This window comes from Rhinatrema bivittatum, chromosome 15 (assembly GCF_901001135.1).
Source record: "Rhinatrema bivittatum chromosome 15, aRhiBiv1.1, whole genome shotgun sequence".
In the NCBI taxonomy this organism is placed as follows: Eukaryota; Metazoa; Chordata; class Amphibia; order Gymnophiona; family Rhinatrematidae; genus Rhinatrema; species Rhinatrema bivittatum.
This window is the reverse complement of record NC_042629.1, coordinates 4,948,284-4,975,055: the sequence shown is the minus strand read 5'-3', so window position 1 is coordinate 4,975,055 and position 26,772 is coordinate 4,948,284. Positions and strand designations below refer to the sequence as shown.

The window sequence follows — 26,772 nt, the reverse complement described above, 5'->3', positions numbered from 1 at the left end:
ACCACGGTATATAATAGAAATTTTTAGTTTTTATTCTTACAGTCAGTAGAAATCGGCAACTCCACGTTATATATCGGCAACTCCACGTTATATATACTAACGTGGAGTTGCCGATTTCTACTGACTGTAAGAATAAAAACTAAAAATTTCTATTATATACCGTGGTGGAACTGAAACTTTTTCCTTGCACGTTACTTTTGGATGATTTCAACTACCCCAATATTGACTGGGTAAATGTAACATCAGGACTTGCTAGAGACAAAGTTCCTGGATGTAATAAATGACTGCTTCATGGAGCAATTGGTTCAGGAACCAAGAAGAGCGGGAGCTATTTTAGATTTAATTCTTAGTGGAACGCAGGATTTGGAAAGAGAGGTAACGGTGGTGGGGCCACTTGGCAACAGTGATCATAACATGATCAAATTTAAACTAATAACTGGAAGGGGGACAATAAGTAAATCTGCAGCTCTAACACTAAACTTTCAAAAGGGAAACTTTGATAAACTGAGGAAAATAAAAACTGAAAGGTGCAGCTGCAAAGGTTAAAAGTGTTCAACAGGCAAGTACATTGTTTAAAAATACAATCCTAGAGGCTCAGTCCATATGTATTCCACACATTAAGAAAGGTGGAAGGAAGGCAAAACAATTACCGTCATGGTTAAAAGGTGATGTGAAAGAGGCTATTTTAGCCAAAAAAACATCCTTCAAAAATTGGAAGGATCCATCTGAAGAAAATAGGATAAGCATTGTCAAGTTAAGTGTAAAATATTGATAAGACAGGCGAAGAGAGAATTTGAAATGAAGTTGATTATAGAGGCAAAAACTCATAATAAAAACTTTTTAAAATAAATCCGAAGAAACCTGGGAGGGAGTCGGTTGGACCATTAGATGACCGAGGGGTCAAAGGGGCTCTTAGGGAAGATAAGGCCATTGCAGAAAGACTAAATGAATTCTTTGCTTCCATGTTTACTAATGAGGATGTTACGGAGATACCCGTTCCGGAGATGGTTTTCAAGGGGTGATGAGTCAGACGAACTGAACAAAATCACTGTGAACCTGGAAGATGTAGTAGGCCAGATTGACAAACTAAAGAGTAGCAAATCACCTGTACCAGATGGTATGCATCCTAGGGTACTGAAGGAACTGAAAAATGAAATTTCTGATCTATTAGTTAAAATTTGTAACCTATCATTAAAATCATCCATTGTACCTGAAGACTAGAGGGCGGCCAATGTAACCCCAATATTTAAAAAAAGGCTCCAGGGACAATCCGGGTAACTATAGACCAGTGAGCCTGACTTCAGTGTCAGGAAAAATTGTGGAAACTATTCTGAAGATCAAAATCGTAGAGCATATAGAAAGACATGGTTTAATGGAACACAGTCAACATGGATTTACCCAACGAAGTCTTGCCTAACAAACCTGCTTCATTTTTTTGAAGGGGTTAATAAACATGTGGATAAAGGTGAACCGATAGATGTAGTGTATTTGGATTTTCAGAAGGTGTTTGACAAAGTCCCTCATGAGAGGCTTCTAAGAAAACTAAAATGTCATGGAATAGGAGGCGTTGTCCTTTCGTGGATTACAAACTGGTTAAAAGACAGGAAACAGAGAGTAGGATTAAATGGTCTTTTCTCAGTGGAAAAGGGTAAACAGTGGAGTGCCTCAGGGATCTGTACTTGGACTGGTGCTTTTCAATATATATATAAATTATCTGGAAAGGAATAAGACGAGTGAGGTTATCAATTTTGCGGATCATACAAAATTATTCAGAGTAGTTAAATCACAAGTGGATGGTGATATATTACAGGAGGACCTTGCAAGACTGGAAGATTGGGCATCCAAATGGCAGATGAAATTTAATGTGGACAAGTGCAAGGTGTTGCATATAGGGAAAAATAACCCTTGCTGTAGTTACACGATGTTAGGTTCCATATTAGGAGCTACTACCCAGGAAAAAGATCTAGGCATCATAGTGGATAATACTTTAGAATCGTCGGTTCAGTGTGCTGAAGCAGTCAAAAAAGCAAACAGAATGTTAGGAATTATTAGGAAGGGAATGGTTCATAAAACGGAAAATGTAATAATGCCTCTATAATCGCTCCATGGTGAGACCGCACCTTGAATACTGTGTACAATTCTGGTCGCTGCATCTCAAAAAAGATATAGTTGCGATAGAGAAGGTACAGAGAAGGGCAACCAAAATGATAAAGGGGATGGAACAGCTCCCCTATGAGGAAAGGCTGAAGAGGTTAGGGCTGTTCAGCTTGGAGAAGAGACGGCTGAGGTGGGATATGATAGAGGTCTTTAAGATCATGAGAGGTCTTGAACGAGTAGACATGAATCGGTTATTTACACTTTTGAATAATAGAAGGACTAGGGGGCATTCCATGAAGTTAGCAAGTAGCACATTTAAGACTAATCGGAGAAAATTCTTTATCACTCAACGCACAATAAAGCTCTGGAATTTGTTGCCAGAGGATGTGGTTAGTGCAGTTAGTGTAGCTGGGTTCAAAAAAGGTTTGGATAAGTTCTTGGAGGAGAAGTCCATTAACAGCTATTAATCAAGTTTACTTAGGGAAAAGCCACTGCTATTAATTGCATCAGTAGCATGGGTTCTTCTTAGTGTTTGGGTAATTGCCAGGATCTTGTGGCCTGGTTTGGCCTCTGTTGGAAACAGGATGCTGTGCTTGATGGACCCTTTGTCTGACCCAGCATGGCAATTTCTTATGTTCTTATGTCCTCGACCTTCTGGTACTTTATAGAGGTCAGCTACAGATCTGTTTCTATTGCCTTCCTCTACAACTTGTTCAAAGCATTTCAGGGCCAATATTCAGCCACACAGCAGCTGTTAACTTAGCTAGATACACCTATCCGGCTAACTTAACTGGGATATTCAGGAGCATGGCAGCACCCCTGAATTTAACTGGCTATCTTAAATTAGATGGATATACTTATCCGGGTAACTTTAGGACAGCCCTACGGTACAACTAGAGTTAGCTGGCCTCACCTGGAGTACTGTGTTCAGTTCTGGAGCCCATATCTCAAAAATAATAGAGACAGAATGGAGGCAGTCTAGAGAAGGGTGACCAAAATAGTGTGGGGTCTGTATTCGAAAACTTATGAAGAGAGGCTGAAGGTTCTAAATATGTATACCCTGGAAGAGATGAGGTGCAGGGGAGATATGATACAGATCTTCCGATATCGGAAAGTTTTAATGATGCACAAACTTTGAACCTTTTCCATTGGAAAAGAAACAGTAGAAATAAGGGACATGAAATGAAACTCCAGGGGGGATGACTTAGAACCAACATCAGGAAATATTTCTTCATGGAGAGGGTGCAATGCCCTTCTGGAGGAGGTGGTGAAGACAAAAATAGTCAAAGAATTCAGAGGCATGGGATAAACACCTTGGATCCCTAAAGGCTAGAGGTTGGAAATGAAGAAAAGAGTGCATGAGGGTAACTTTCTGATGCAGTGGTTACTACCCTTAACCAATAAGGGTTACTACCCTTAACCAATAAGCCTTGATAGTTGATGCAACTCAATCATTGCTCTCAGCTTCAACAGCAGGGGGAAAAGGGGAATTGGATTCAGACAACAACCAACGAAGGCCCCAGCTTTTACCGTCTGGGGAACAAATAAGCATGGAGATAAACTTTTGATGCAACTCCAACATTGCTCTCTGTTTCCATAGCAAAGGGTAAAGGGGAATTGGATTCAGACAGCAAGCAACAAGGACCCTGATGTTTATGGTCTGGGAAACTGATAAGCATGGGGGTAACCTGCATGGTGTGGCAGATACTACCATAATCTTGCTGGGCAGACTGGATGGACCATTGGTCCTTTTCTGCTCTCATTTCTATGTGTCTTTGTTTCAATAAGTCTTGATGATTTTGACGCAACTGCAGCATTACTCTCTGCTTTGTCAGCTGTGGGGAAAAAGGGGAATTGGATTCAGATGACATCCAACATGGGCCCTGACTTTTTACGGTCTTGGGTACTGATACGTAGACATAAGGGAAAAAGCACAGGACAGCTTCTATGGCCAAGTCCAAAAGCAAAGCAGGTCAAATAGCATTGTGTGAACATTTACGAATTTTCCAGTAAACATGTTGCTAGCAGTAATTTTTTATGGGTTTGACAGCTGCTTGGTTTTGATTGTAAATATTACTACCCTTATCATAAGGCTTGGGGATAAGTGCATAGAGTGGCAGTTACCACCCTTAAGAGAAACATGAGGGTAACTTGCATGGCATGGCACATACTACCTTAAGAAGCTTGCTTGGCAGACTGGCTGGACTATTTGGTCCTTTTCAGTCATCATTACAATGTTACTATGTTAAATAAAATCATATCCACAAAGTACTACATAGTATACAAAAATCCACATGGCAATTAGTAACACCTACTGTATGTCACTTCATTCAGAAGAAACTCATTCAGATTCTTGAAATAACTTTACTGCATCCCTGGAACTACAATACACCTCCCAGGATCATCATCATTGTTTATTTATTATAAACTTTGCCAATAAAAGAGCTCAAAGCAAGCTCCAGAAGTTCAATTCTACATCTGTGTTACTCATAGCGCTAAGTATATACATACAGGAGTGAAGAGGAAAGAGAAGGATGTAAACATTTGGAGGAACATCGACTGGCTTGTAGTGGAGGTATAGCAGGAGGACCTTCCAAGACAGGGAAACTGGGCATCTAAATAGCAGATAAAATTAAAATTTGGACAAGTGCAAAGTGATGCACATAGGGAAACAGTCCTAACTATATGTATACCGAATTCTGAGTTTCTGTATTTAGTTACATTGAAATCTTCAGTAGCATAGATCAAGTAAGCAAAAGAATGTTATATATTATTCAGAAAGTAACAAAAATGAAACTTTGAATATGATAATGCCTCTGTACACATCTGTGGTGTGATCATACCTTGAGTACTGTGGCATTCTGCTCACCCCATGAAGCTAGCAGGTCACAGATTTAAAACAAATGGGACAAGGTATTTTTTCACTCAGTGCACAATTAAACTGTGGAATTTGTTGCTGGAAGATTTGGTTACAGCCTCTAGATCTGCAGGGATTAAGAGCAGGTTAGACTAGTTCATAAGCAGGTATTAGCTAAGTGTATTTGAGGAAATCCACTGCTTATCCCTGGGAGTGAGCAACAAGGAACTGGATCTAGTTTTTGGGATCTGCTGGGTAGTTGTGACCCAGGCTGGCTACTGTCAGAAACAGGTTACTGGGCTCATTGGACCTTTGGTCTCATCCAGCATGGCACGTCTTATGTTTTTTACTGTATTTATGGCATCAAAGATGTGATCTGCTCTTCCATCGCCTGCCCTGCAAGCATAAAGTCAATCCATATAGGACATGAATGAATATAAGTGCTAACGCAGGTCCTGACCTCCTGGCAGTACTGCAGAATTCCTTCCTTGGTCCCGATGCAGCTCTTGGTTCCAGAGGCGTCATATTCCCATTTCCCATTCTGAACATTCATGTGCATATTAAGTTTGCCACAGAACATGGCCACCTGGGGCTCTGCCAATAAGCCAGCATTTCCATCAGCAGGGACCTAGACAGAGAAAGAAAAGAACACAAATTAGCAATGATGGAGAGAACTTTAACAGCAGCAGGAGATTCACCAGTGGAGATCAGCCCTTCCGTGCCAGGCTCATCACGTTCCCTAGGGAAGCACCACATTCTCAAACAAGACTTGGCAAGTGCCAACCCACACGCACCAGTGGACTACAGCAGGAAAAATACATTTATTCCAAACACCTGACCTCTCTCTATGTGCCAATTCCCTTTCACTCTTCTTCCACGTCTGCTTCACTTTTGCCCCATGGAGTTTTTCCCATCGCAGTGCTACATTCTACATCAAACTTACTTGGGTTTGCTCACTAAGGACACATTTTCATTGGACTGGCACAATATTTTTCCTTGTTTAATGGAGCAAGATTACTTAAGGTAACGGTGCCTTACACTTCTCACAGAGACTATATTCTTTAGGAATCATTTTCATACCAAGAGAGATGTCCAAAAAGTGAAGAGGAGGCACTGAAAGGCAAAGTACAACAACCTTTTCCTATCTTTGCTGTGATGGTGGAATAAAAGATAACACAACCACTAATGGTGCACTTGAGAAACTCCTTCAAGTTCTGAAAATAAAAGCGTGGTGGTGGGGTAGCTCCTCCCGCTGTGTACCACACGTCATTTATAAGGACTCTGTGCGGGTGAAAAGTGCACTGACAGCACCCACGCACTGTGCACTCCTATGCGCGCTAGTGGCGGGGCAGGAAGTTAAAACTGAGAATGCCAAGCACGTCCCTGCCCTGAACCCACTCCCACCCCGAGGAACACGCCTTTTCAGCACAGCTAGAAGCGTGCTTTTCATGAACCCCGCAAATGCTTTCCACCTGCCCCAAGGTGGGCAATTTTCAGGCAAATCCCTTTACTAGGGAAAATCTCTATTTAGCCAGGTAAATGGCTTTGAATATTGATCTCATTCTGCTATCCTTCAGGAGGAAAGCTTTACCTCTTATGACATAACAAGCCTCATCAAAAAATCACCTCCAAAAATTCTAGAATGTCCTGCGATAGCCAAACCACTTCAAATCAATTAGCAAAACATATGAAAAGTCCATAAAATGATGAGGTTAAGATCACAAAATTGAAAAATGATCACAGACAATGGTGGCATTAAAACCCAAAAGGTGACAGCAGCCACGGGGATTCACTAAATCTGTTTGCTCCCTTATAAGAGCAAACAGAATTAGTGAATATAAAATTAGCTCATCTGGAAGGCTAGGGTGACCATATTGTACAACGAATAGAAGAGAGAGGCTGCAGTCCCGGCTCCCGGGATGCAGAATGATGTGCAGGATTCCAGATTTTATGCAGCGCTTGAAAGTCAATTTTATTTTTCTCAGCTGCAACAGCTTCATATAATAAATAAAATATGTCACATACACACTATAACTGTAGCAAGTCTGCATCTCTAGGAAGGAACAATCCTTTCAATTAATAAAGATGAGTTTCTATCAATTACTTATTACAGGCAGACATATCTTCTGATAGCACAGTTGCTTACCTTTAACAGGTGTTCTCCTAGGACAGCAGGATGTTAGTCCTCATATGTGGGTGACATCATCCGATGGAGCCCAGCACGGAAAACTTTTGTCAAACTTTCTAGAAGCTTTGACCAGCAGACTGAGCATGCCCAGCCTGCTACTATCTGTGCGTCCACACGAGGTCCCCCTTCAGTCTCGTAACATAGCCAAAAATATGAGTGAAAAATAAAACAACAAACCGAAGGTGAACCCAATATCGTGGGGAGGTGGGCGGAATTCCTGAGGACTAACATCTTGCTGTCGTAGGAGAACACTTGTTACAGGTAAGCAACTGCGCTTTCTCCTAGGACAAGCAGGATGGTAGTCCTCACATGTGGGTGAGTATAAAGCTCCAGACTGCCCCATTCAACTAGAGAGATCAACAGTGACCAAACAAGGTACCAACGGGCACAACACAACTGCAGCACTGTGGGTGAACAGGGGCAGTCTGGGTCCCACAAGAGCACGATGCAACAAGATTTGGGTTCAAGACTGGAACAGATTACGTAGGAAGGACTGACCAAAGGCACTGTCCTGACAGCCATCCATATCTAGCCAGTAATGGGCCGTAAACGTGTGAAGAGAATTCCAGGTTGCAGCTCAGCAAATTTCAACGACAGGGACTGCACACGAATGAGCCACCGATGTTCCATAGCCCGCACAGAGTGAGCCTTTACTCTGCTGGCTAACTGAAGGCCCACCTGCACATAGCAGAAGGCTAGTTGGACAAGGTCTGCTCGCCCACCGCTACTCCCAGCCTGTTGGAGTCAAAGGACATGAAGAGCTGGGCAGACTGTTTGTGACTGTCTGTGCGATCCAGGTAGAACGCCAAAGACCTTTTGCAGTCCAGGGTATGAAGCGCTCGTTCCCCTGGGTGGGAATGAAACCTCGGAAAAAAAGGTGGGTAAAACGATGGACTGATTGAAATGGAAATCAGACATGACCTTGGGAAAAAACTTAGGATGCGTAAGCAAGACCACATGATCGCGGAAGAATATACCAATATACCAAAATATACCAAAAAAAAAAAAGAGGGAGTTTTTAACAAGACACTTCACAGGTGACTTGTGCATCATAGAAGGTGATCAGGCCAGCTCTAGTCAGTCTGCTTGAATGAGAGAGGAGAGACTACAACTTTCTTGGCAAAGCTAAGATTTCTTTACATTAAGCCTTTTTACATAGCTTTAATTTTGCTATTCTGTCTGCTTCCCTCCCACCCTGCCCCTCTACCCACCCACCCCTAGGTTGGTTGTTCTAATATAGTCTACCTATCCACAATTGGAAACAGGATAAATTGGTAATTTAGTTGTTCCTTAGGTGTTATCCATCAGATAAATTTATCAAAATGAGGACTATCCAATGTAACCATTGTGGAGCATTTATTGTCAGGGAAGTCATCTGGAAACTTAGGGCTTGCCCAATTTGTGCACAACTCTCTTCCTTGAAAAAGGAGCTGACTGAGATTAAAGATCAATTAGCTTCAATTAAAAGTAATACACCCACATTGCATTACTCAGAAAATAATTCCCCAATATCACAGAAAAGCCAGGAGTCAAGAAAAGGAGATTCAGTAGGCTCAGGTAGGCCCCACAGTCACCCATTCTTGACAGATGGGCAGCCAAGAGGTATACCCCCCCACTCAAACAGGTCATTAAGAAATTCTTTACAATCCAGGATTACAGTGGGCTCTGGTAGAATTAGACCTGTGATGAGGAGACACACAATGTACCAAATGCAAAAAGAACAACAAGCCTTCTCTATATTAAAAACTGAAGAAGTTCTTGAGAAAAAACATTGAAGTGTTACCAGCAAAGAGAGAGAAAATACAATGCATGCAGTATTTCAAGATCCATAACCAAAAGAAAAATCTAATTGAGATGAATAACTCTGTCAACAGTGGCACAACTACAAAAAGAAAGAGTGAAGTGAATAACAAATCTCAACTACTATCTTATAAGGAGTCCAGGAAAAGCAATAATCTTAAAGAGAGTACCTGGAAGGCTATGACCACAAATGCTCATAGTTTGGGAAATAAAATCCCAGATCTGCAGGCCCTAATGACTGAGGCAGAATTGGACATTGTTGCTATCACAGAAACATGGTTCACAGAATCTCATGAATGGGATACAACAATACCAGGCTACAACTTGTTAAGGAAGGACAGAGAGGATAGAAAAGGGGGAGGTGTGGCTCTTTATGTTAGAAACAACATCCAAGCATCTGAGCTACAAGGAAGTTGGGGTAAGGAAGAAGCTCTATGGCTCGACCTAAAAAAGATGACGGAGCGTCCATTTATATTGGAGTGGTTTACAGGCCTCCAAACCAAAAGGAAGAGCTGGACAGAGATCTGGTTGAAGACATCCATAAGATAGGTAAGAAGGGAGAAGTGGTGATCGTGGGTGACTTTAATATGCCAGATGTAGACTGGAAAATCCCATCTGCAGAAACTAAAAATAGTAGAGCGATAGTGGATGCCATGCAAGTATCTTTGTTCAAACAAATGGTGTTGGAACCCACGAGAGAAGGAGCTATACTCGACTTAGTGCTCACTAATGCAGATAATGTCTCAGATGTCCAGGTGGGAGCCCACCTCAGCAGTAGTGATCATCAAACTGTATGGTTTAATATCACTAAAAGAATAGGGAAAAGAACCACAAAGACCCAAGTTTTACAGTTCAAAAACACAGACTTCGAGGAAATGAGGAAGTACCTGGAGGAAGAACTTAAAGGATGTGAGAACGAGAGAGATGTGGATCAACAGTGGACCAATCTAAAAGGAGCAATCACCAAGGCAACTGCTCTATATGTTAGAAATGTAAAGAAAAGCAAAAGAAAATTGAAACCTATTTGGTTCTCAAAGGAGGTGGCTGACAAAATTAAAGCTAAAAGAATAGCATTCAAGAAATATAAAAGATCCCAAAGGAAGGAGCACAAAGAAGAATATTTGTATCAACTGAGGGAGACAAAGAAATTAATCAAGTTGGCAAAAAGTCAAGCAGAAGAGAGGATTGCCAAGGAGATAAAAAATGGTGACAAAACATTTTTCAGATACATCAGCGAAAAGAGAAAGGTCCAAAGTGGTATAGTGAAATTGAAAGGTAATGATCAATGTGTGGAGAGAGACGAAGAAATGGCAGAAATATTAAACGAATACTTCAGCTCTGTGTTCACTAAAGAAGACCCTGGAGAAGGACCATCTCTACACAACAAGAAACTGGAGGGAAGTGGAATGGATGAAAATCCTTTTACAGTAGAAAATGTGTGGGAAGAGCTAAAGAACCTGAAAGTGGACAAAGCCATGGGGCCTGATGGGATTCATCCAAGGATATTGAGGGAGCTCAGAGATGTTCTGGCAGCTCCGCTGTGTGACCTGTTCAATAGATCCCTAGAAACGGGAGTGGTGCCGAGTGATTGGAGAAGAGCGGTGGTGGTCCCGCTTCACAAGAGTGGGAACAGGGAGGAGGCTGGCAACTACAGACCGGTTAGCCTCACTTCGGTGGTGGGAAAAGTAATAGAGTCACTGCTGAAAGAGAGAATAGTGAACTATCTACAGTCCGAAGAATTGATGGACCAGAGGCAACATGGATTCACCAGGGGAAGATCCTGTCAGACAAATCTGATTAACTTTTTTGACTGGGTAACCAAGGAATTGGATCGAGGAAGAGCGCTTGATATCATATACTTGGATTTCAGCAAAGCTTTTGATACGGTTCCGCACAGGAGACTGGTGAATAAAACGAGAAGCTTAGGAGTGAGGGCCGAGGTGGTGACCTGGATTGCAAATTGGCTGACGGACAGAAGACAATGTGTGATGGTAAATGGAACCTTCTCTGAAGAGAGAGCGGTTTTAAGTGGTGTACCGCAAGGATCGGTGTTGGGACCGGTCCTGTTCAATATCTTTGTGAGCGACATTGCGGACGGGATAGAAGGTAAGGTTTGTCTTTTTGCGGATGACACAAAGATCAGCAACAGAGTGGACACGCCGGAAGGAGTGGAGAGAATGAGACAGGATCTAAGGAAACTGGAAGAGTGGTCGAAGATATGGCAGCTCAGATTCAATGCCAAGAAGTGCAAAGTCATGCATATGGGGAGTGGAAATCCAAATGAACTGTATTCGATGGGGGGGGAAAAGCTGATGTGCACGGAGCAGGAGAGGGACCTTGGGGTGATAGTGTCTAATGATATGAAGTCTGCGAAACAATGCGACAAGGCGATAGCAAAAGCCAGAAGAATGCTGGGCTGCATAGAGAGAGGAATATCGAGTAAGAAAAGGGAAGTGATTATTCCCTTGTACAGGTCCTTGGTGAGGCCTCACCTGGAGTACTGTGTTCAGTTCTGGAGACCGTATCTACAAAAAGACAAAGACAAGATGGAAGCGGTACAGAGAAGGGCGACCAAGAAGGTGGAGGATCTTCATCGCATGACGTATGAGGAGAGATTGAAGAATCTAAATATGTACACCCTGGAGGAAAGGAGGAGCAGAGGTGATATGATACAGACTTTCAGATACTTGAAAGGTTTTAATGATCCAAAGACAACGACAAACCTGTTCCATAGGAAAAAAATCAGCAGAACCAGGGGTCACGATTTGAAGCTCCAGGGAGGAAGATTCAGAACCAATGTCAGGAAGTATTTCTTCACGGAGAGGGTGGTGGACGCCTGGAATGCCTTTCCGGAGGATGTGGTGAAGACCAGAACTGTGAAGGACTTCAAAGGGGCGTGGGATAAACACTGTGGATCCATAAAGTCAAGAGGCCGCCAATGAAGAGTGGGTGACTCGCCAGAATGACGGCTACTGCCTGGAGACAATACCCTTATTCAATAAACATACACATGCTTACTGTGACTCCAACATCGCTCTAAGCTTCAACAGCAAGAGGAAATGTGGAAAAATGGATTTACACTCACAAAGAGGGGAGTAGCTGGCTTGTTACGGCAAGTGATCGCCACCAGGAATAAGACTTTCCAGATGAGGAACTTCAGGCCACAGGACTGCAGTGGCTCGAAAGGAGGCCACATGAATCGTGCCAGGACAACGTTAAAGTCACAGGATGCTATCTGAGGTCAAAGAGGGGGCTTTAGCTGAAGGAAACCCAGCACGAAGCGGCCCACTAAGGGTTGGACAGAAACAGGTATGCCAGCGACACCTCGATGATAGGCACTGACAGCGCTGAGGTGCACCCTGACGGAACTGGTCTGGAGCCCTGACTCGGTGCTACAGGTAGTCCAGCAGCTGGGGGAGGCAGCATGAGAAAAGGGTCTAATCCATGACCCCCGCACCAGCTAGAAAAACATTTCCACTTTGAGCTGTAGGACTTCCTGGTCAAAGGTTTCCGGGACTCTACCAGGACACGGGAAACAGTCCGAGAGCTGCAAAGGCTGGAGGACAACACGCTCAACATCCAAGCCGTGAGGGCCAGTGCCAGGAGGTTCGGGTGGTGCAGGGTGCCCAGATTCTGCAATATAAGGTCGGGTGCCATCCCCAGCCGGATGGGCATCCGCACCAACAAGTCCTGCAAATGTGCTTAGGCCAATAAGGTACCACGAGTATCATGTTCCCCTTGTCCTGCTGAAGCTTCGACAAAGTCTTCGAGAGGAGCAGTAGAGGGGGGGGGGGGGGGGTACGCATACAGGAGGCCTTTCCAATGAAGGGAGAAGGCATCACAGGCCGGATGGTCAGTCCCCATTACCAGGGAGTAGAACCTGCTCACCTTGTGGTTGTGAGGGGAGGTGAACAGGTCCACATCTGGTGTACCCCATCGGCGGAACAGCTCGGCCACTACTGCTGGGTTGAGGGACCACTCGTGTGGCTGGAAGGACCAGCTTAGGCAGTCCGCCAGCACATTGAGGTGACTTGGCAGGCAGGTCGCTCGCAGAGACATGTCTTGAAACAGAGCCCAGTTCCACACTTGCACCACTTCTTGGCATAGGAGGAACAAGCCTGTGCCGCCCTGTTTGTTGATGTGACCTGGTTGTCCAGCTGGATCAGATCTTCCTTGGACGACAACTGATCCCCGAATGCCCAGAGGGTGTATCGTATTGCCCGAAGCTCCAGAAAGTTTATCTGACAGCAGGCTTCAGTGGCGGTCAATAGGCCCTGCATGTGGAGGCCATTTGCGTGGGCTCCCCAGCCCATCGGTGGTAAGGGTTACCTGGGATGGAACGGGCTGGAAGTCCTCGTTCCAAGTTGGAAAGTTCTTCCCAACAGGCCAGAGATACCCTTAGAGGGCCCATTATAATGACCGGAGCCTCCAGATCCTGAGACGCCTGCCGCCACTGGGACTGCAAGGCCCACTGGGTGCTCCTCTTGCGGAGGTGGACCAAAGGAGTCACATGGACAGAGGCCGCCATATAGCCCAGTAGGTGGAGCAGGAGGTGGGCTGGCACCTTCCAGCTGTTGCGGACGAGGGCAGCCAGCGAGGCGAGGGCAATCGCCCTGTCCCTGGGTAGAAAAGCTTTTACTTGTGCCATGTCCAGCCTGGCGCCGATGAAGTCCAGCTGAGGAGACAGACAGAGGTGCTACTTGGGGAAGTTGATAATAGTCTGCAGGGTCTTCACTGTCAAAGCCAGAGCTTGCAAGGCTCCTGATCGAGAGTTGCTCCTGACCAGCCAATCGTCCAGGTATGGAAACACATGGACCGAGCGATGCCTGAGGTAGGCAGCCACCACTGCTAAGCATTTGGTAAAGACGCAGGGAGCCGATGCCAGCCCAAAGGGCAGCACTTTGTACTTGTAATGTGCACTCCCCACCACGAAACAGAGACAATCGCAATGTGTGCATAAGCCTCTTTGAGATCGAGGGAGCAAAGCCAGTATCCTCGTCAGAGCGTGCCCAAAGAAACCATCTTGAATTTTTCTCTTACAAGAAACTTGTTCAATGCCCTGAGGTCGAGAATTTTAATTATTTATTTATTTATTTATTTAACGATTTACCGGTTACCGACAACCGTTTGCACATCGTATCGGTGTACATTTAACTCAAAAATAGTAGGTGGAGCCTTTACATGGAACAGTAACTATAAAAATTAAAGTTAAAAGGTATTACAAGAGACAAAATAAAACAAAACTTTATAATAGTTGTGAACTAATGTACAATATATTTACAAGAGAGTCAAAACAGTCATATGGACAGATGGTTTTCATACATCATGTGGAGGGAGTAGAAAATAGGGCACAAGCCAACATTCTTTTTCAGAATGAGGAAATACCTCAAATAGAACCCTTGGCCCTGCTGATGGCAAGGGACCGGTTCCACCACGCCCGCTGCAAGGAAGGCAGAGAGTTCCATTTGAAGGATGACCAAATGGGCGGAAGAACTCCACAATGGACATGGGGGTCTCTGGGAGTCAGCTGAAGTGCGGATGGTACCTGGCGGACGATGGAGAGGACCCAGCAGTCCGATGTTATCTTTTCTCAGTGACAGGCAAAGCTGAGGAGCCTGCCACCAACTGGGGGATCTGGCATCAGGGATACAGCCAGCTGACATATGCTCCCTCGCCACCAATCAAATGCCTGTAGCTGGGACTTGCTGGGAAGCCGGTTGAGGTCTAGGTGCCCGCTGTTGGCGGGGACACCACTGGAAGCAGTGCAAGGCAGGCGAGTCCGAGTGGCCGGAGGATAATATTTCCTCTGCTGATAAAAGGGTTTGCAAGAACCTGGCCTGGTTGATTTCAGGCCGAGGAGGGTCCTTCTGAGGCACTAGTGGACAGCTGCTTAAGGGTATCATGATGGTTCTTCAGCTATGACACTGCATCCTAGACCATATCCACGAACAGGTTCTCACCTGTACAGGGGAGGTCGGCAAGCCTGTCCTGGACCTCCGCCAGAGATCAGAGGCCCAGAGCCAAGCTATTCTCCCGGCACCGATGCCCACAGCGGCTAAACGGGCTGCCGTCTCAAAAACATCATAGGTAGAACGCACCTCATGTTTTCCCGCCTCCAGACCCAGCAAGGCAATGGCAGAAAGGGCTTCTTGCTGTTGCTGGGCAAGACCTTTCGCGAATTCTTGGACTCGTTTCCAGAGACTGCAGTTGTACTGGGTCATATAAAGCTGGTAGGCAGCGATACGGGCAACCAGCATGGCACCTTGGAAGATTTTTCTTCCCAAGGCATCCAGCTCCATGCTCACGTCTCAGAGAGCGAAAGCATGGATACAGGAGTGCCAGGCCTTTTTTAAAGCGGACTCCATGACCACCGACTGGTGGGAGAGCTGTCTCCCATGGCCTGTTGCACCAAGTAGGTGGCATCAGCCTTCCTGTTAACAGGGAAGACAGAAATGGGGTGCTCCCATATGTGGAGGAGGAGTTCTTTAAAAATATTGTGGATCGGAACCACCATGATTTCCTTGGAAGCATTGATAAACTGGAGAACTTCCAGCATCTTATGATGCACATCCTCCTCCATAAGGAGCTGAACGGGAATGGCCTTGGCTATAGCCCTTACAAACCCTGCAAAGGACAAGTCCTCGAGTGGCGATCGGTGCCACTCTTCCGGAGGGGAGGGCTCCAAAAAGGAGTCATAAGAACATGCCATACTGGGTCAGACCAAGGGTCCATCAAGCCCAGCATCCTGTTTCCAACAGTGGCCAATCCAGGCCATAAGAACCTGGCAAGTACCTAAAAACTAAGTCAATTCCATGTTACCATTGCTAGTAATAGCGGTGGTTATTATCTAAGTCAACTTAATTAATAGCAGGTAATGGACTTCTCGTCCAAGAACTTATCCAATCCTTTTTTAAACACAGCTATACTAACTGCACTAACCACATCCTCTGGCAACAAATTCCAGAGTTTAATTGTGCGTTGAGTGAAAAAGAACTTTCTCCGATTAGTTTTAAATGTGCCACGTGCTAACTTCATGGAGTGCCCCCTAGTCTTTCTATTATCCAAAAGAGTAAAAAAACGATTCACATCTACCCGTTCTAGACCTCTCATGATTTTAAACACCTCTATCATATCCCCCCTCAGCCGTCTCTTCTCCAAGCTGAAAAGTCCTAACCTCTTTAGTCTTTCCTCATAGGGGAGCTGTTCCATTCCCTTTATCATTTTGGTAGCCCTTCTCTGTACCTTCGCAATCACAATTATATCTTTTTTGAGATGTGGCGACCAGAATTGTACACAATATTCAAGGTGCGGTCTCACCATGGAGTGATACAGAGGCATTATACCATTTTCCGTTTTATTCACCATTCTCTTTCTAATAATTCCCAACATTCTGTTTGCTTTTTTGACTGCCGCAGCACACTGAAGCGATGATTTCAATGTGTTATCCACTATGACGCCTAGATCTCTTTCTTGGGTAGTAGCACCTAATATGGAATCTAACATTGTGTAACTATAGCATGGGTTATTTTTCCCTATATGCATCAACTTGCACTTGTCCACATTAAATTTCAACTGCCATTTAGATGCCCAATTTTCCAGCCTCACAAGGTCTTCCTGCAATGTATCACAATCTGCTTGTGATTTAACTACTCTGAACAATTTTGTATCATCTGCAAATTTGATTACCTCACTCGTTGTATTTTTTTCCAGATCATTTATAAATATATTGAAAAGTAAGGGTCCCAGTTCAGATCCCTGAGGCACTCCACTGCCCACTCCCTTCCACTGAGAAAATTGTCCATTAATCCTACTCTGTTTCCTGTCTTTTAGCCTGTTTGTAATCCATGAAAGGACATCGCCACCTATCCCATGACTTTTTACTTTTCCTAGAAGCCTCTCATGAGGAACTTTGTCAAATGCCTTCTGAAATTCCAAGTACACTACATCTACCGGTTCACCTTTATCCACATGTTTATTAACTCCTTCAAAAAAGTGAAGCAGATTTGTGAGGCAAGACTCGCCTTGGGTAAAGCCATGCGGACTTTGTTCCATTAAACCATGTTTTTCTATATGTTTTGTGATTTTGAGGTTTAGAACACTTTCCACTATTTTTCCTGGCACTGAAGTCAGGCTAACCGGTCTGTAATTTCCCGGATCTCCCCTGGAGCCCTTTTTAAATATGGGGGTTACATTAGCTATCCTCCAGTCTTCAGGTACAATGGATGATTTTAATGATAGGTTACAAATGTTTACTAATAGGTCTGAAATTTCATTTTTTAGTTCCTTCTGAGTAGTCCGAGGACGAGTCTGTGGAATCGTCACCCCAGGGATCATAGGGTCCCTTCTCCTCACTGGGACCGACTCCTTGTGACCCTGGGCAAGTCACTTTACCCTCCATTGCCTCAGGTACAAAACTTAGATTGTAAGCCCTCTAGGGATAGAGAAATACCTACAGTACCTGAATGTAAACCAATGTGATATCTCAGATCAAATGTCGGTATATAAAATAATAAATAAATCAGCCCTGGGCTCCGAAGGTTTTGGAGTCCTCGAGGGCACTGGCAACATCGATAGCTCCCCCAGCATGGAGGGGATCATAGGCCGCAATAAGATGTAGGGATCCGGCAAAGGCTCAGGGAAATATGGGCGAGGAATCATGGTACCGGCCGTATCTTTCTCCTTGGAGGACCCGAGAATCGGGATCGCTCCGGTGGAGGGCATCGATGGCCAATGGGGCATTGAGGGCCCCTCGGGCACCGGCTGCATCGGTAGGGCACCCCAAAGGACGTCCAGACACTCCAGCAGTGGTACCAATATCAATGGCAGAGGCTTGGGCACCGTTATGGGGGCTGGTGGCACCGGCAGCTCAAAGCTTTGCAGCGCTTTGAGCACCGCTGACTGCACCCTGAGGTTCAATTCCTCCTGGAAGTCTGGGGTGGCCAGCTCTGATGGAGGGGGGACAAGGCATCACCGGCTCTTCCTTGGGTCTCCGAGGTGGCATGGTGCTCTGCACCGGTGTCGGTGGGGAATGCCTTAGGCTACCGGGAGCACCAGAGGATGGGGCCTCCGATGGCCGGTGCCATTTCAATGGCAGCTCGGCAGCCACCAATGCCGCTCCGGAATCAGAACCATGCATCAACAGTGACCAGAGTCTATGCTTGCAGGATCATTTCCGGTGCTCGACCTGGTCTTTCCCCGGCGCCAAGGAAGCCGATGATCCCAATGTCAGGGAGAGCCGGGAGATCATTGAGGATCGATCCCCCTCCCCCCAATGCTTGGAAGTACTAGCAAGAGGGACCACGAGGGGAAGTGGATCGGACGGTTCCCCGCGATCTTTAGGCATCAAAGGGGCCGATGTAGGTGAGGAGGACTTTGGGGTACCGAAAAGCTTCTCCATTTTACCAAGGTGCGCCTGACGCCCTTTAGGTGTCATCTGGTCGCACAGACGGCACTTTCGAACGTCATGTGAGGCCTCCAGGCAGAGGATACAAACCTCGAGCGGATCCGTGATGGACATGGTCCGCGGACACTGATGAAAACTGGTTGACGCCATGAGAAACACCCAGCATGCGGTTGATTACTGATGGACACCATAAAGCAAAAAGTCAGGAATCAACTGCAAAGTTGGAAAAAATGGCTGAAAAAGGACCTACTGTACCGAGGAGGCACTGACCGCAAAGGGGGACCCAATGAGGACCTGACAAAAAAGCTCTAGGATATTGAGGAAAAAAGTGGAAAAATAAGAACTCCATGGACCGTGAAGCAACTGCACCGCGAGAAAGAAGAGACTGAAGGGGGACCTTGCATGGATGCGTGGATAGTAGCAGGCTGGACATGCTCAGTCTGCTGGTCAAAGCTTCTAGAAACTTTGACAAAAGTTTTCTGTGCCAGGCTCCATCGGATGATGTCACCTACATGTGAGGACTACCATCCTGTTTGTCTTAGGAGAAACTGAAGTTCACACTGAACTAAATATTAGATATTCAGAATATTCTTATTTATTTAAACAATTTATATTCCACTGATCCAAAATCTTAGATTACATCAAAACACTCATAGCAATAGTATAAAATGGTATAATGCTTCCCCACACCCCCGTCCAAAATGTCCCTATGCTTGTGTGGAAAAGTCTGATATTCCTGCACAGAAATCCTCTCAAGTGTGCGAACCAAACCATCTTCTTAGTTATTTATTCATTTAAAAGTATTTCTTACCTGCCTCTCCTATTACTTTGGGGTGGGTTACAATAAAACATACATAATTAATAAAACAAGCAGAAATAACAAAGGTGATTCTAGAAACTTATGTTCTGTTATTTTCTGTATAATATGTCGGACATCCAACTGAGGACTGTTTGCGATGACCTGGGTTAGTTGGGAGAGGACATAAAACAGGGCAAGAGATGCCAGGGTTCTTGTGAATGAAGACTCAGGGTAGCAGATGCCAGCCCCTGTCCCTGCTGAGCTGGCAGGAGGTTGCTTCTGGGCCGGGTTGGATATATGTAGGGAATATGTTGAAGTTATAGCACACTGATTTATTTACAGCTGTCTATATCAGCTGCTTCCCTAACCCTGACACTGCAGGATTGCATATGTCTGCTGTGTTATATAATTTTCTATGCAGAATACATAGTCAATGTTCTTTTCTTCATTATGTTTGTTTAAAGAGTTGTATCTGTACTGGAAATGCAGCTTGCCCTACAGATCCCCCTTACAAAGTTTTGAGATCTGAGGCATTAAATCTCAAACAACAGCAATGATTGGAAAGCTGACGTATTCTTAACTCTCCTGACTCTATGGTGCTATTGTACTAAACCTCACTAATGAAAACAAGTCTGAACTGATGAAATAATCAGACTCGTTTAATTAGTAAGCACATTTAAATGACTTCATCTGCTGTGCAACATCCCAGTGCTGTTTTGAGGATAAAATCTTCTTAAATATCTCTCAGAAAAAAAGATCTCACTAAAGTGATGACCTGAGACATCAAAGGGTGCATTGATGAGACTCTTCCTCAAATTATCATTACCCGAAGGAATGAAATTATCTTTTTAATAAGCACTGCATTTTGCATTAAAACTGATCATCCCATCTGGAAACGAGAATGCTGCAGAGGAAGTAGATGGCTGTGGGCTGCAGATGAAGGAAAAGGCTGTGTTCTGTTGCACATGTATATTATAATGTGATAGGGCTTCAGATGAGCACACAGCAGACACGACGTGCAGGAGGGTCCTCATAGGCATGAAGGAAAGAGTCAGAGCTTGAGGACAGGATGGACTGGCTCAATATCAGCCTGTCCCTTAAAACAGCCAACAGTGGTGGGGACACAGTTTGGGCCGGCCTCAGCCAAAGGGGCTAGAGGTAATAGGATAAACACCTTAGGTGAGCAGGAGTATGAGAGAGAGCAATGGTGATACGGAGAGTAAGAAAGAAAAGGAAGGGAGGGAAGGATAGGATAGACTACAAGTGCACTTAAGTTATATTCGTCAATTGAAGATGGAAATACCCCTGGTAGCACACTGGGTTGCAGTACAATATACTGCAGAAGATCTCATGTTCACAGTGTTAGAACAACCATGGGTTCAAATCTGGGGTAGGGATTCTTCATTCTTTCTTTTAATACAGAAAGAACAGAGATACATCTACATCTGGAATACGATCCATCCACGAGGTTAAAACAAGAACACTGATTGGGCAATATTCCTTTAGTAGTTATTTTCAGCTATACATTTGCTGTTTTTTTTTACAAAAATTTGATTTATTAAAATTTTTTAAATTTGATTTTGTTACCTCAGCATCACAAGTTTGAAATTAGCAAATTGTGTTGCCTCTATGTATGTAGTAGTTCATGGACATTGTGAGAAATCAGGACTTTGGAATCTCAGGAGAGAGGGGCATGTGTGTGCGTGTGTGTGTGTGAGCGTGTGTGTGTGTGCGCGCGCTTGCTGCTTTGGACATTTAACTTATGCATTATCTAATGCAAGGTAATGGTCGCCATTTTCACACGGTGAGGAAGTTTTCCAACTGTAGTAACTTGTATACTTTATAAGTTTGTTTTGATCTCCATCTTTAATTATTAAAATTGTAAAAATCTGATCTGAGAAGTCCCAGAGTTTAAGAATCATGTAGCCTTCTGCACTTATCGTGAGAGGTGGATCAAATTCCTACAGTAAATGTCTCATAAAACTATTCATGAAATTTGGTTACACACAACCCTCAGCAATTTTATAATACACCGATACGACACACAAACTCATGTTTTATGCAGGTAAATGGCTTTGAAAATGATGCCTTAGGACCTGAGGATGTCAGTTATCTGTTACATAAAGAGCTGCAGATAGTAATGAAACATTTCATTCAAAATGTTATCTTCAGGTTTGCCTGCATCCATAACACAATCTCTGCTATAGCAATAAAGATCTGACCTGTTGTACTCAATTGTAATGTAAGGAAAGAAGCACAAGTGCAGCTATGCTCTGCTCTTTCAGACTCTTCCACGCTCTGCTTTACCCCCCAGACTTAAACCTTTCCATGGGTTCCATCACCTTCATACCCATGATCATGGTTTCAATGCAAGCCCTCTAGCACCTGCTAGACCAATTATTCTGCCATCCAACAACAAAGACCCAGGGGGTTCCCACAAGAGTTATTCTACCAGCCTTAATACCTTAAAGGGAGCCTCATGACACCACCCTCCCTATTTTACATCCTTCAACTTTTTATTCACTTTAAAACTACGCCAAATCATTTGAAGTAATCCTGCACAACAATCACAAAATCACAACAATCACAAAATCAGTTACATCAAAACTAGAGAGTAACAGCACATACACAGTCTCAGCAGAAAATCGAAAATGTCTTCTTAATTTAAAAGTTGATGATTTCCAAGTCATAGCTATTGTATTCATTCCCACTAGTGAAATTCTGATCAATGAAAAAAAACCCACATGTATAACTGCAGTTCATATCAACATTTGTAAGATGCCCCACCTTCATTCATGCACACATTCCTCTGAATAGCATTCAGTATAGATCAACTGGGGAGTAGAACACCAGCAGCTGGGAACGATTATCTGCAATGCATTCACATGAAAAAGCCCAACACTGGATATAACATCCTTTTCATGTGTAACCCAACAGAAACAGCTCAGCAGCTAGCACAGGCCTTTCTGCTTCCGTACTCAGTCTTGAGCAATGGTCGTCTACAAACATCTCGATACAGGAAACTGACTGATATATACAGTTACCTTCACAGGTCCAGCTTCCATTCCTCATATACAAAACAATTCCTTTCTACAGAGCAAAGCCAAACAGTATCACTGTATATGCTCTAAACCAAACGAGAAGGATGAACACCTTAAAGTCCTGACTGAATCCTTCAACCAAAAGGGCTACAACCCCAAAATCATCTCAAAGATTGCTGCTTCATTAAAACATGCATGACAAAAGTACTGAAGCTCAACAAAATGAAAACCAGAGTAAGTACCCCTACTACTGAAATATAACCCAAAGCTGAAACAACTAAGAAAAATCATAAAATCTACATAGTCCCAATTCCTGGAAACTAAGTCACTGAAGGACATATTCCCTGCTCCACTGGTTCCAGTCTTCGGGCAACCACATAGTCTGAAGCAAAAATTAGTAAAAAAGCAAACAAAGACCTATTTCTTACCCCATTATGCCTGTGACCTCCTGATCACCCCTCCCCCCTCCCCCATCCCCTTCCCCTCATCATTGGAAAGTCTTTTAAGATTCATTTAGATCTCCTGGTAATGTCATCTTCTGCTCAATCCGCTCTGACCTGAGGAGGGAGGATATTAACTTTCGAAAGCTGGGCAAGAAATTTATTAACCTGGTCCAATAAAAACTTATCACCTTATTTTTTTTGATTACCTTTATTTCCATGCAGATGAAGCCTCCAGGCCACCCATTAGCTGCGACTGTACCCTAGCTTTCATTACTTACATAAACACAGTAATGCATCAAAAGGAAACCTAAAATTCTATCTACAATATTATACACCAGGCCTCGCAAATTCTGGCAGCTACTTACATCCCATGAAGGTGCAATGAATCAGTGATACCATTTTACAATAATGCAGCCAGTAACACTGGGATACAAATTTTTAGACGTCGTCTGCTTCAGCGATAAAATGTGCCATTTATGGCCGCAGCTGATTTCTGAGGCCGCAGCTGATTTCTGACTGCTGGGTCCCCGCTGAGAGGGCCCGCGAGGATCTTTCTTTTTTCCCTGGGACTTCAACACCGAGGCCCGAGGAGTTTCTTGGCCTGCGAGGTGGAGAGACGGTGACGTCGAGAAGTGAGGGAGGAGCCGGAGAGGTATAAGAACCGCCTCTTCCGGCGTGACGCTGCCGGCGCGACGGCGAAGCCGTGCGCGGCCAAGGGGCACGCGGCTTTGCCCGGGTTAGAACGGGTTGGAACGGAATCTCTGCTGGCTGCGACCAAGAAGAACGTCACAAGCTAAGTATTGTTTAATAATCCTAACCTGGACTCAATTTTGCTGGGTTACCTTGGGATACAGACTGTTGAGTGAATTTGCTATGCCTCATACAAAGAGGAAAGCAAAAGTGAGGGAAACCTCATCAACATCTACACCCAACAAGATGATGCAACCTAGCATCCACACCTGCACCGGATGCGGCCGCTGTAACTGACACCCAGGAGCAGGAGGAGAACTTACTGGCCATAGAAACATCATTGACGCCCGGTGCCCCAGAGAAACCGGTCCCTCCCTTCAAAAGAGTGACAGATGTTTCTGGAGACATGGGAGAACAATCCTATGCTGATTTGAAGGACAATTCATTATCAGTAATTGAAGGGCAAAATGGGGCATTAAATCAGTCAAAAGGGGAAGTATTTCAGGATAATTTTAAAGAAGTGCCTATTATTACACCAACAAAATTTTCTATGGAAGAATTGGGTGCAATTATGGTTAATGTCCAAAAATCTATAGCTAACCTTACTAATACAGTCCAAGAAGCTTTAAAAAATAATATTCGTACTGAGGAAAAAGTAGTAAATTTAGAAAAGAAGATAACTTCTTCAGATATTAAAATGGAAGAAATTCAGAAAGTTCAATCTAATTTAGTAAAATCTATGGTAGAAACGGAGGCAAAGATTGAGCTTTTAGAAAATCAAAACAGGAAATTCAATCTGAGAGTATTGAATTTCCCTAAAACACATCTTGCCTCACCAGGAGATTTATTTAACAGCTATTTAAAGAATATTCTAAAATATTCTGATAATTCCATTCCCACCTTATCAAAAATTTACTACTTTCAACAAGTTCAACAAGAGAAAGGAAAAGATCAACAGTCCCATGAGAATTTAAATTTAACAGACTTCCTGGAAAAATCCTTTGAGGCACGAATAGATATTAGAGCAACTCTATTAGTTCAATTCACATCTATTATTGAGAGAGACGCAGTATTAAAACAACATTTTAAATATCAAAAACAAGATTTTTACAGTTTTCCGATAAGAATCTTTCCAGATGTTGCTCGTGCGACTCAAAATAGGCGTAAGAGTTTTATTTCCTTGAGAAAAGAAGTAACATAGAAACATAGAAATGACGGCAGAAGAAGACCAAATGGCCCATCCAGTCTGCCCAGCAAGCTTCCCTCATTTCTTCTCTCATACTTATCTGTTTCTCTTAGCTCTTGGTTCTAATTCCCTTCCACCCCCGCCATTAATGTAGAGAGCGGTGATGGAGCTGCATCCAAGTGAAATATCTAGCTTGATTAGTTAGAGGTAGTAGGGGTAGTAACCGCCGCAATAAGCAAGCTACACCCATGCTTATTTGTTTTTACCCAGATTATGTTATACAGCCCTTATTGGTTGTTTATCTTCTCCCCTGCCGTTGAAGCAGGGAGCTATGCTGGATATGCGTGAGGTATCAGTTTTTTTCTTCTCCCCTGCCGTTGAAGCAGAGAGCTATGCTGGATATGCATCGAAAGTGAAGTATCAGGCACATTTGGTTTGGGGTAGTAACCGCCGTAACAAGCCAGCTACTCCCCGCTTTGTGAGTGTGAATCCTTTTTTCTTCTCCCCTGCCGTTGAAGTTATGCTGGATATGCGTGAAGTATCAGTTTTTCTTTTCCCCTGCCGTTGAAGCAGAGAGCTATGCTGGAAATTCGTGATGTATCAGTCTTTCTCCCATGCCGTTGAAGCAGAGAGCCATGCTGGATATGCCATGCTGGATATCCAGCCATGCTGGATATGCGTAATAGATAGAGGGGCACAGTTCACCCTAAAATACCCATGTAAGTGTATTATAAGGTATAAGGATAATAAGAGGAATATCTTTAATAATCCTGATCAACTTAGGAACCATCTAGGTAAAGTACCCTAAATTACTGCTTTAATAGGGGGAGAAAATGTTAATGTGGAAAAGAGGATTAGAGAAGTACTGATTGTTTCTTGTTAAATTGCTCCAAATTACTTTAACTTGGCAAGTGACTTCTTAAATTGCTTAAAATTTCCTATGTATAGGAGGCTGTGAGATATTAAGCATGTGATTGATTGTTTGCTTATTTTCTTTTGGATTGTAGAATCACAGCTATCTTTATATTTGTATTTTAAAAATTTGAAAATGCAATAAAAATAAAATTAAAAAAAAAAAATGTGCCATTTATAACTTATGACAAACCAGCTAATTGGCTACTGTTTCCATGATATTTAAGTTTTGACTTTTTTTTTATAATTTATTCTTTATTAATTTTTTCAATGATTACATCATGAAAACATTTACAGATATGTATCCCAATATCTAAGGCAATTATACATAAACCAAACCATAATATTACTATTGTTGTACATATGCCATAATTGGGGAAGATTATAATAATAATTTTAAAGGAAACAATATCTATTATTGTCCCAAAATCTTCTTGGGACCAATTTTAGGTACTGAACATAATGGAGACAGGAGTTATTTCTATTTCATTTAAGGACCCTTTACCTCTAAAGTTCCAATTTCAGATAAAGATTGAGTTTTATCCAACAGGAATGTCTCTAGGTGTACTGGATCCACAAACCCAAATTTTTTCCCTTTATAGGTTACATAACATAAGCATGGAAATTTTAAAAAGAAAGTAGCCCCAATAGCCACCACTCGATGTTTCAATGCAAGGAAGGTTTTCCTCCTTGCCTGTGTGGATCTGGCTACATCGGGGAAAATTTGGATCTTGGATCCACAGAAAGAGACATCCCTGTTGAGAAAGAACTTTCTGAACAGCTTGTCTTTGTCCTGCTCTGAAACAAAAGCTATAAAAAGGGTTGCCCTATTCTGGATTATGTCCAGGGATTCCTCCAAGAAGGTTGATATACCTAAACTTGGATGTTCCCCTGTTCCATCCTCCAGAATATTCTTCTCCCCTTTTTTCTTGAAATAATATATTTTGGATAAGATAGGAAATTCTTCCTCTTTATACATTAAAACCTCTCTCATAAATTTCTTAAACATTTCTAATGGGGATAAGAGTCGAGTTATAGGAAAGTTCACAATTCTCAAATTGTTTAACCTTGACAAATTTTCCATACGTTCTAATTCTCTGTGAATATTTAAACTATCTCTTATAAACGTACTCTCTGTTACTTGTACCACTTGAATTTTTTCTTTCATATCACTTATATCTTTTTCACATTGTGATACTTTCAACCCTTGTTCCTTAATTACTTCAGTATTCGCATTGATCACAGCAGACAATGACCTATTCATAGCAACAACATTGTTATCTAATTTGGAAACTATTCTCCATATATCCAATAAGGTAACATTGTCTGGAGGAATATCCAAGACAGTGCTACCTA

At 43.3% G+C, this 26,772-nt stretch overlaps 1 protein-coding gene across 1 annotated transcript in view; it reads right to left on the bottom strand.

Annotated features, from left to right (window-relative positions):
• APP (amyloid beta precursor protein) overlaps positions 1-26,772 on the bottom strand; it is a 300,473-nt gene that overhangs the window by 206,114 nt on the left and 67,587 nt on the right. Inside the window, 1 exon segment of the mRNA XM_029577860.1 lies at positions 5,415-5,582. Coding sequence (XP_029433720.1) covers positions 5,415-5,582 — 168 coding nt within the window.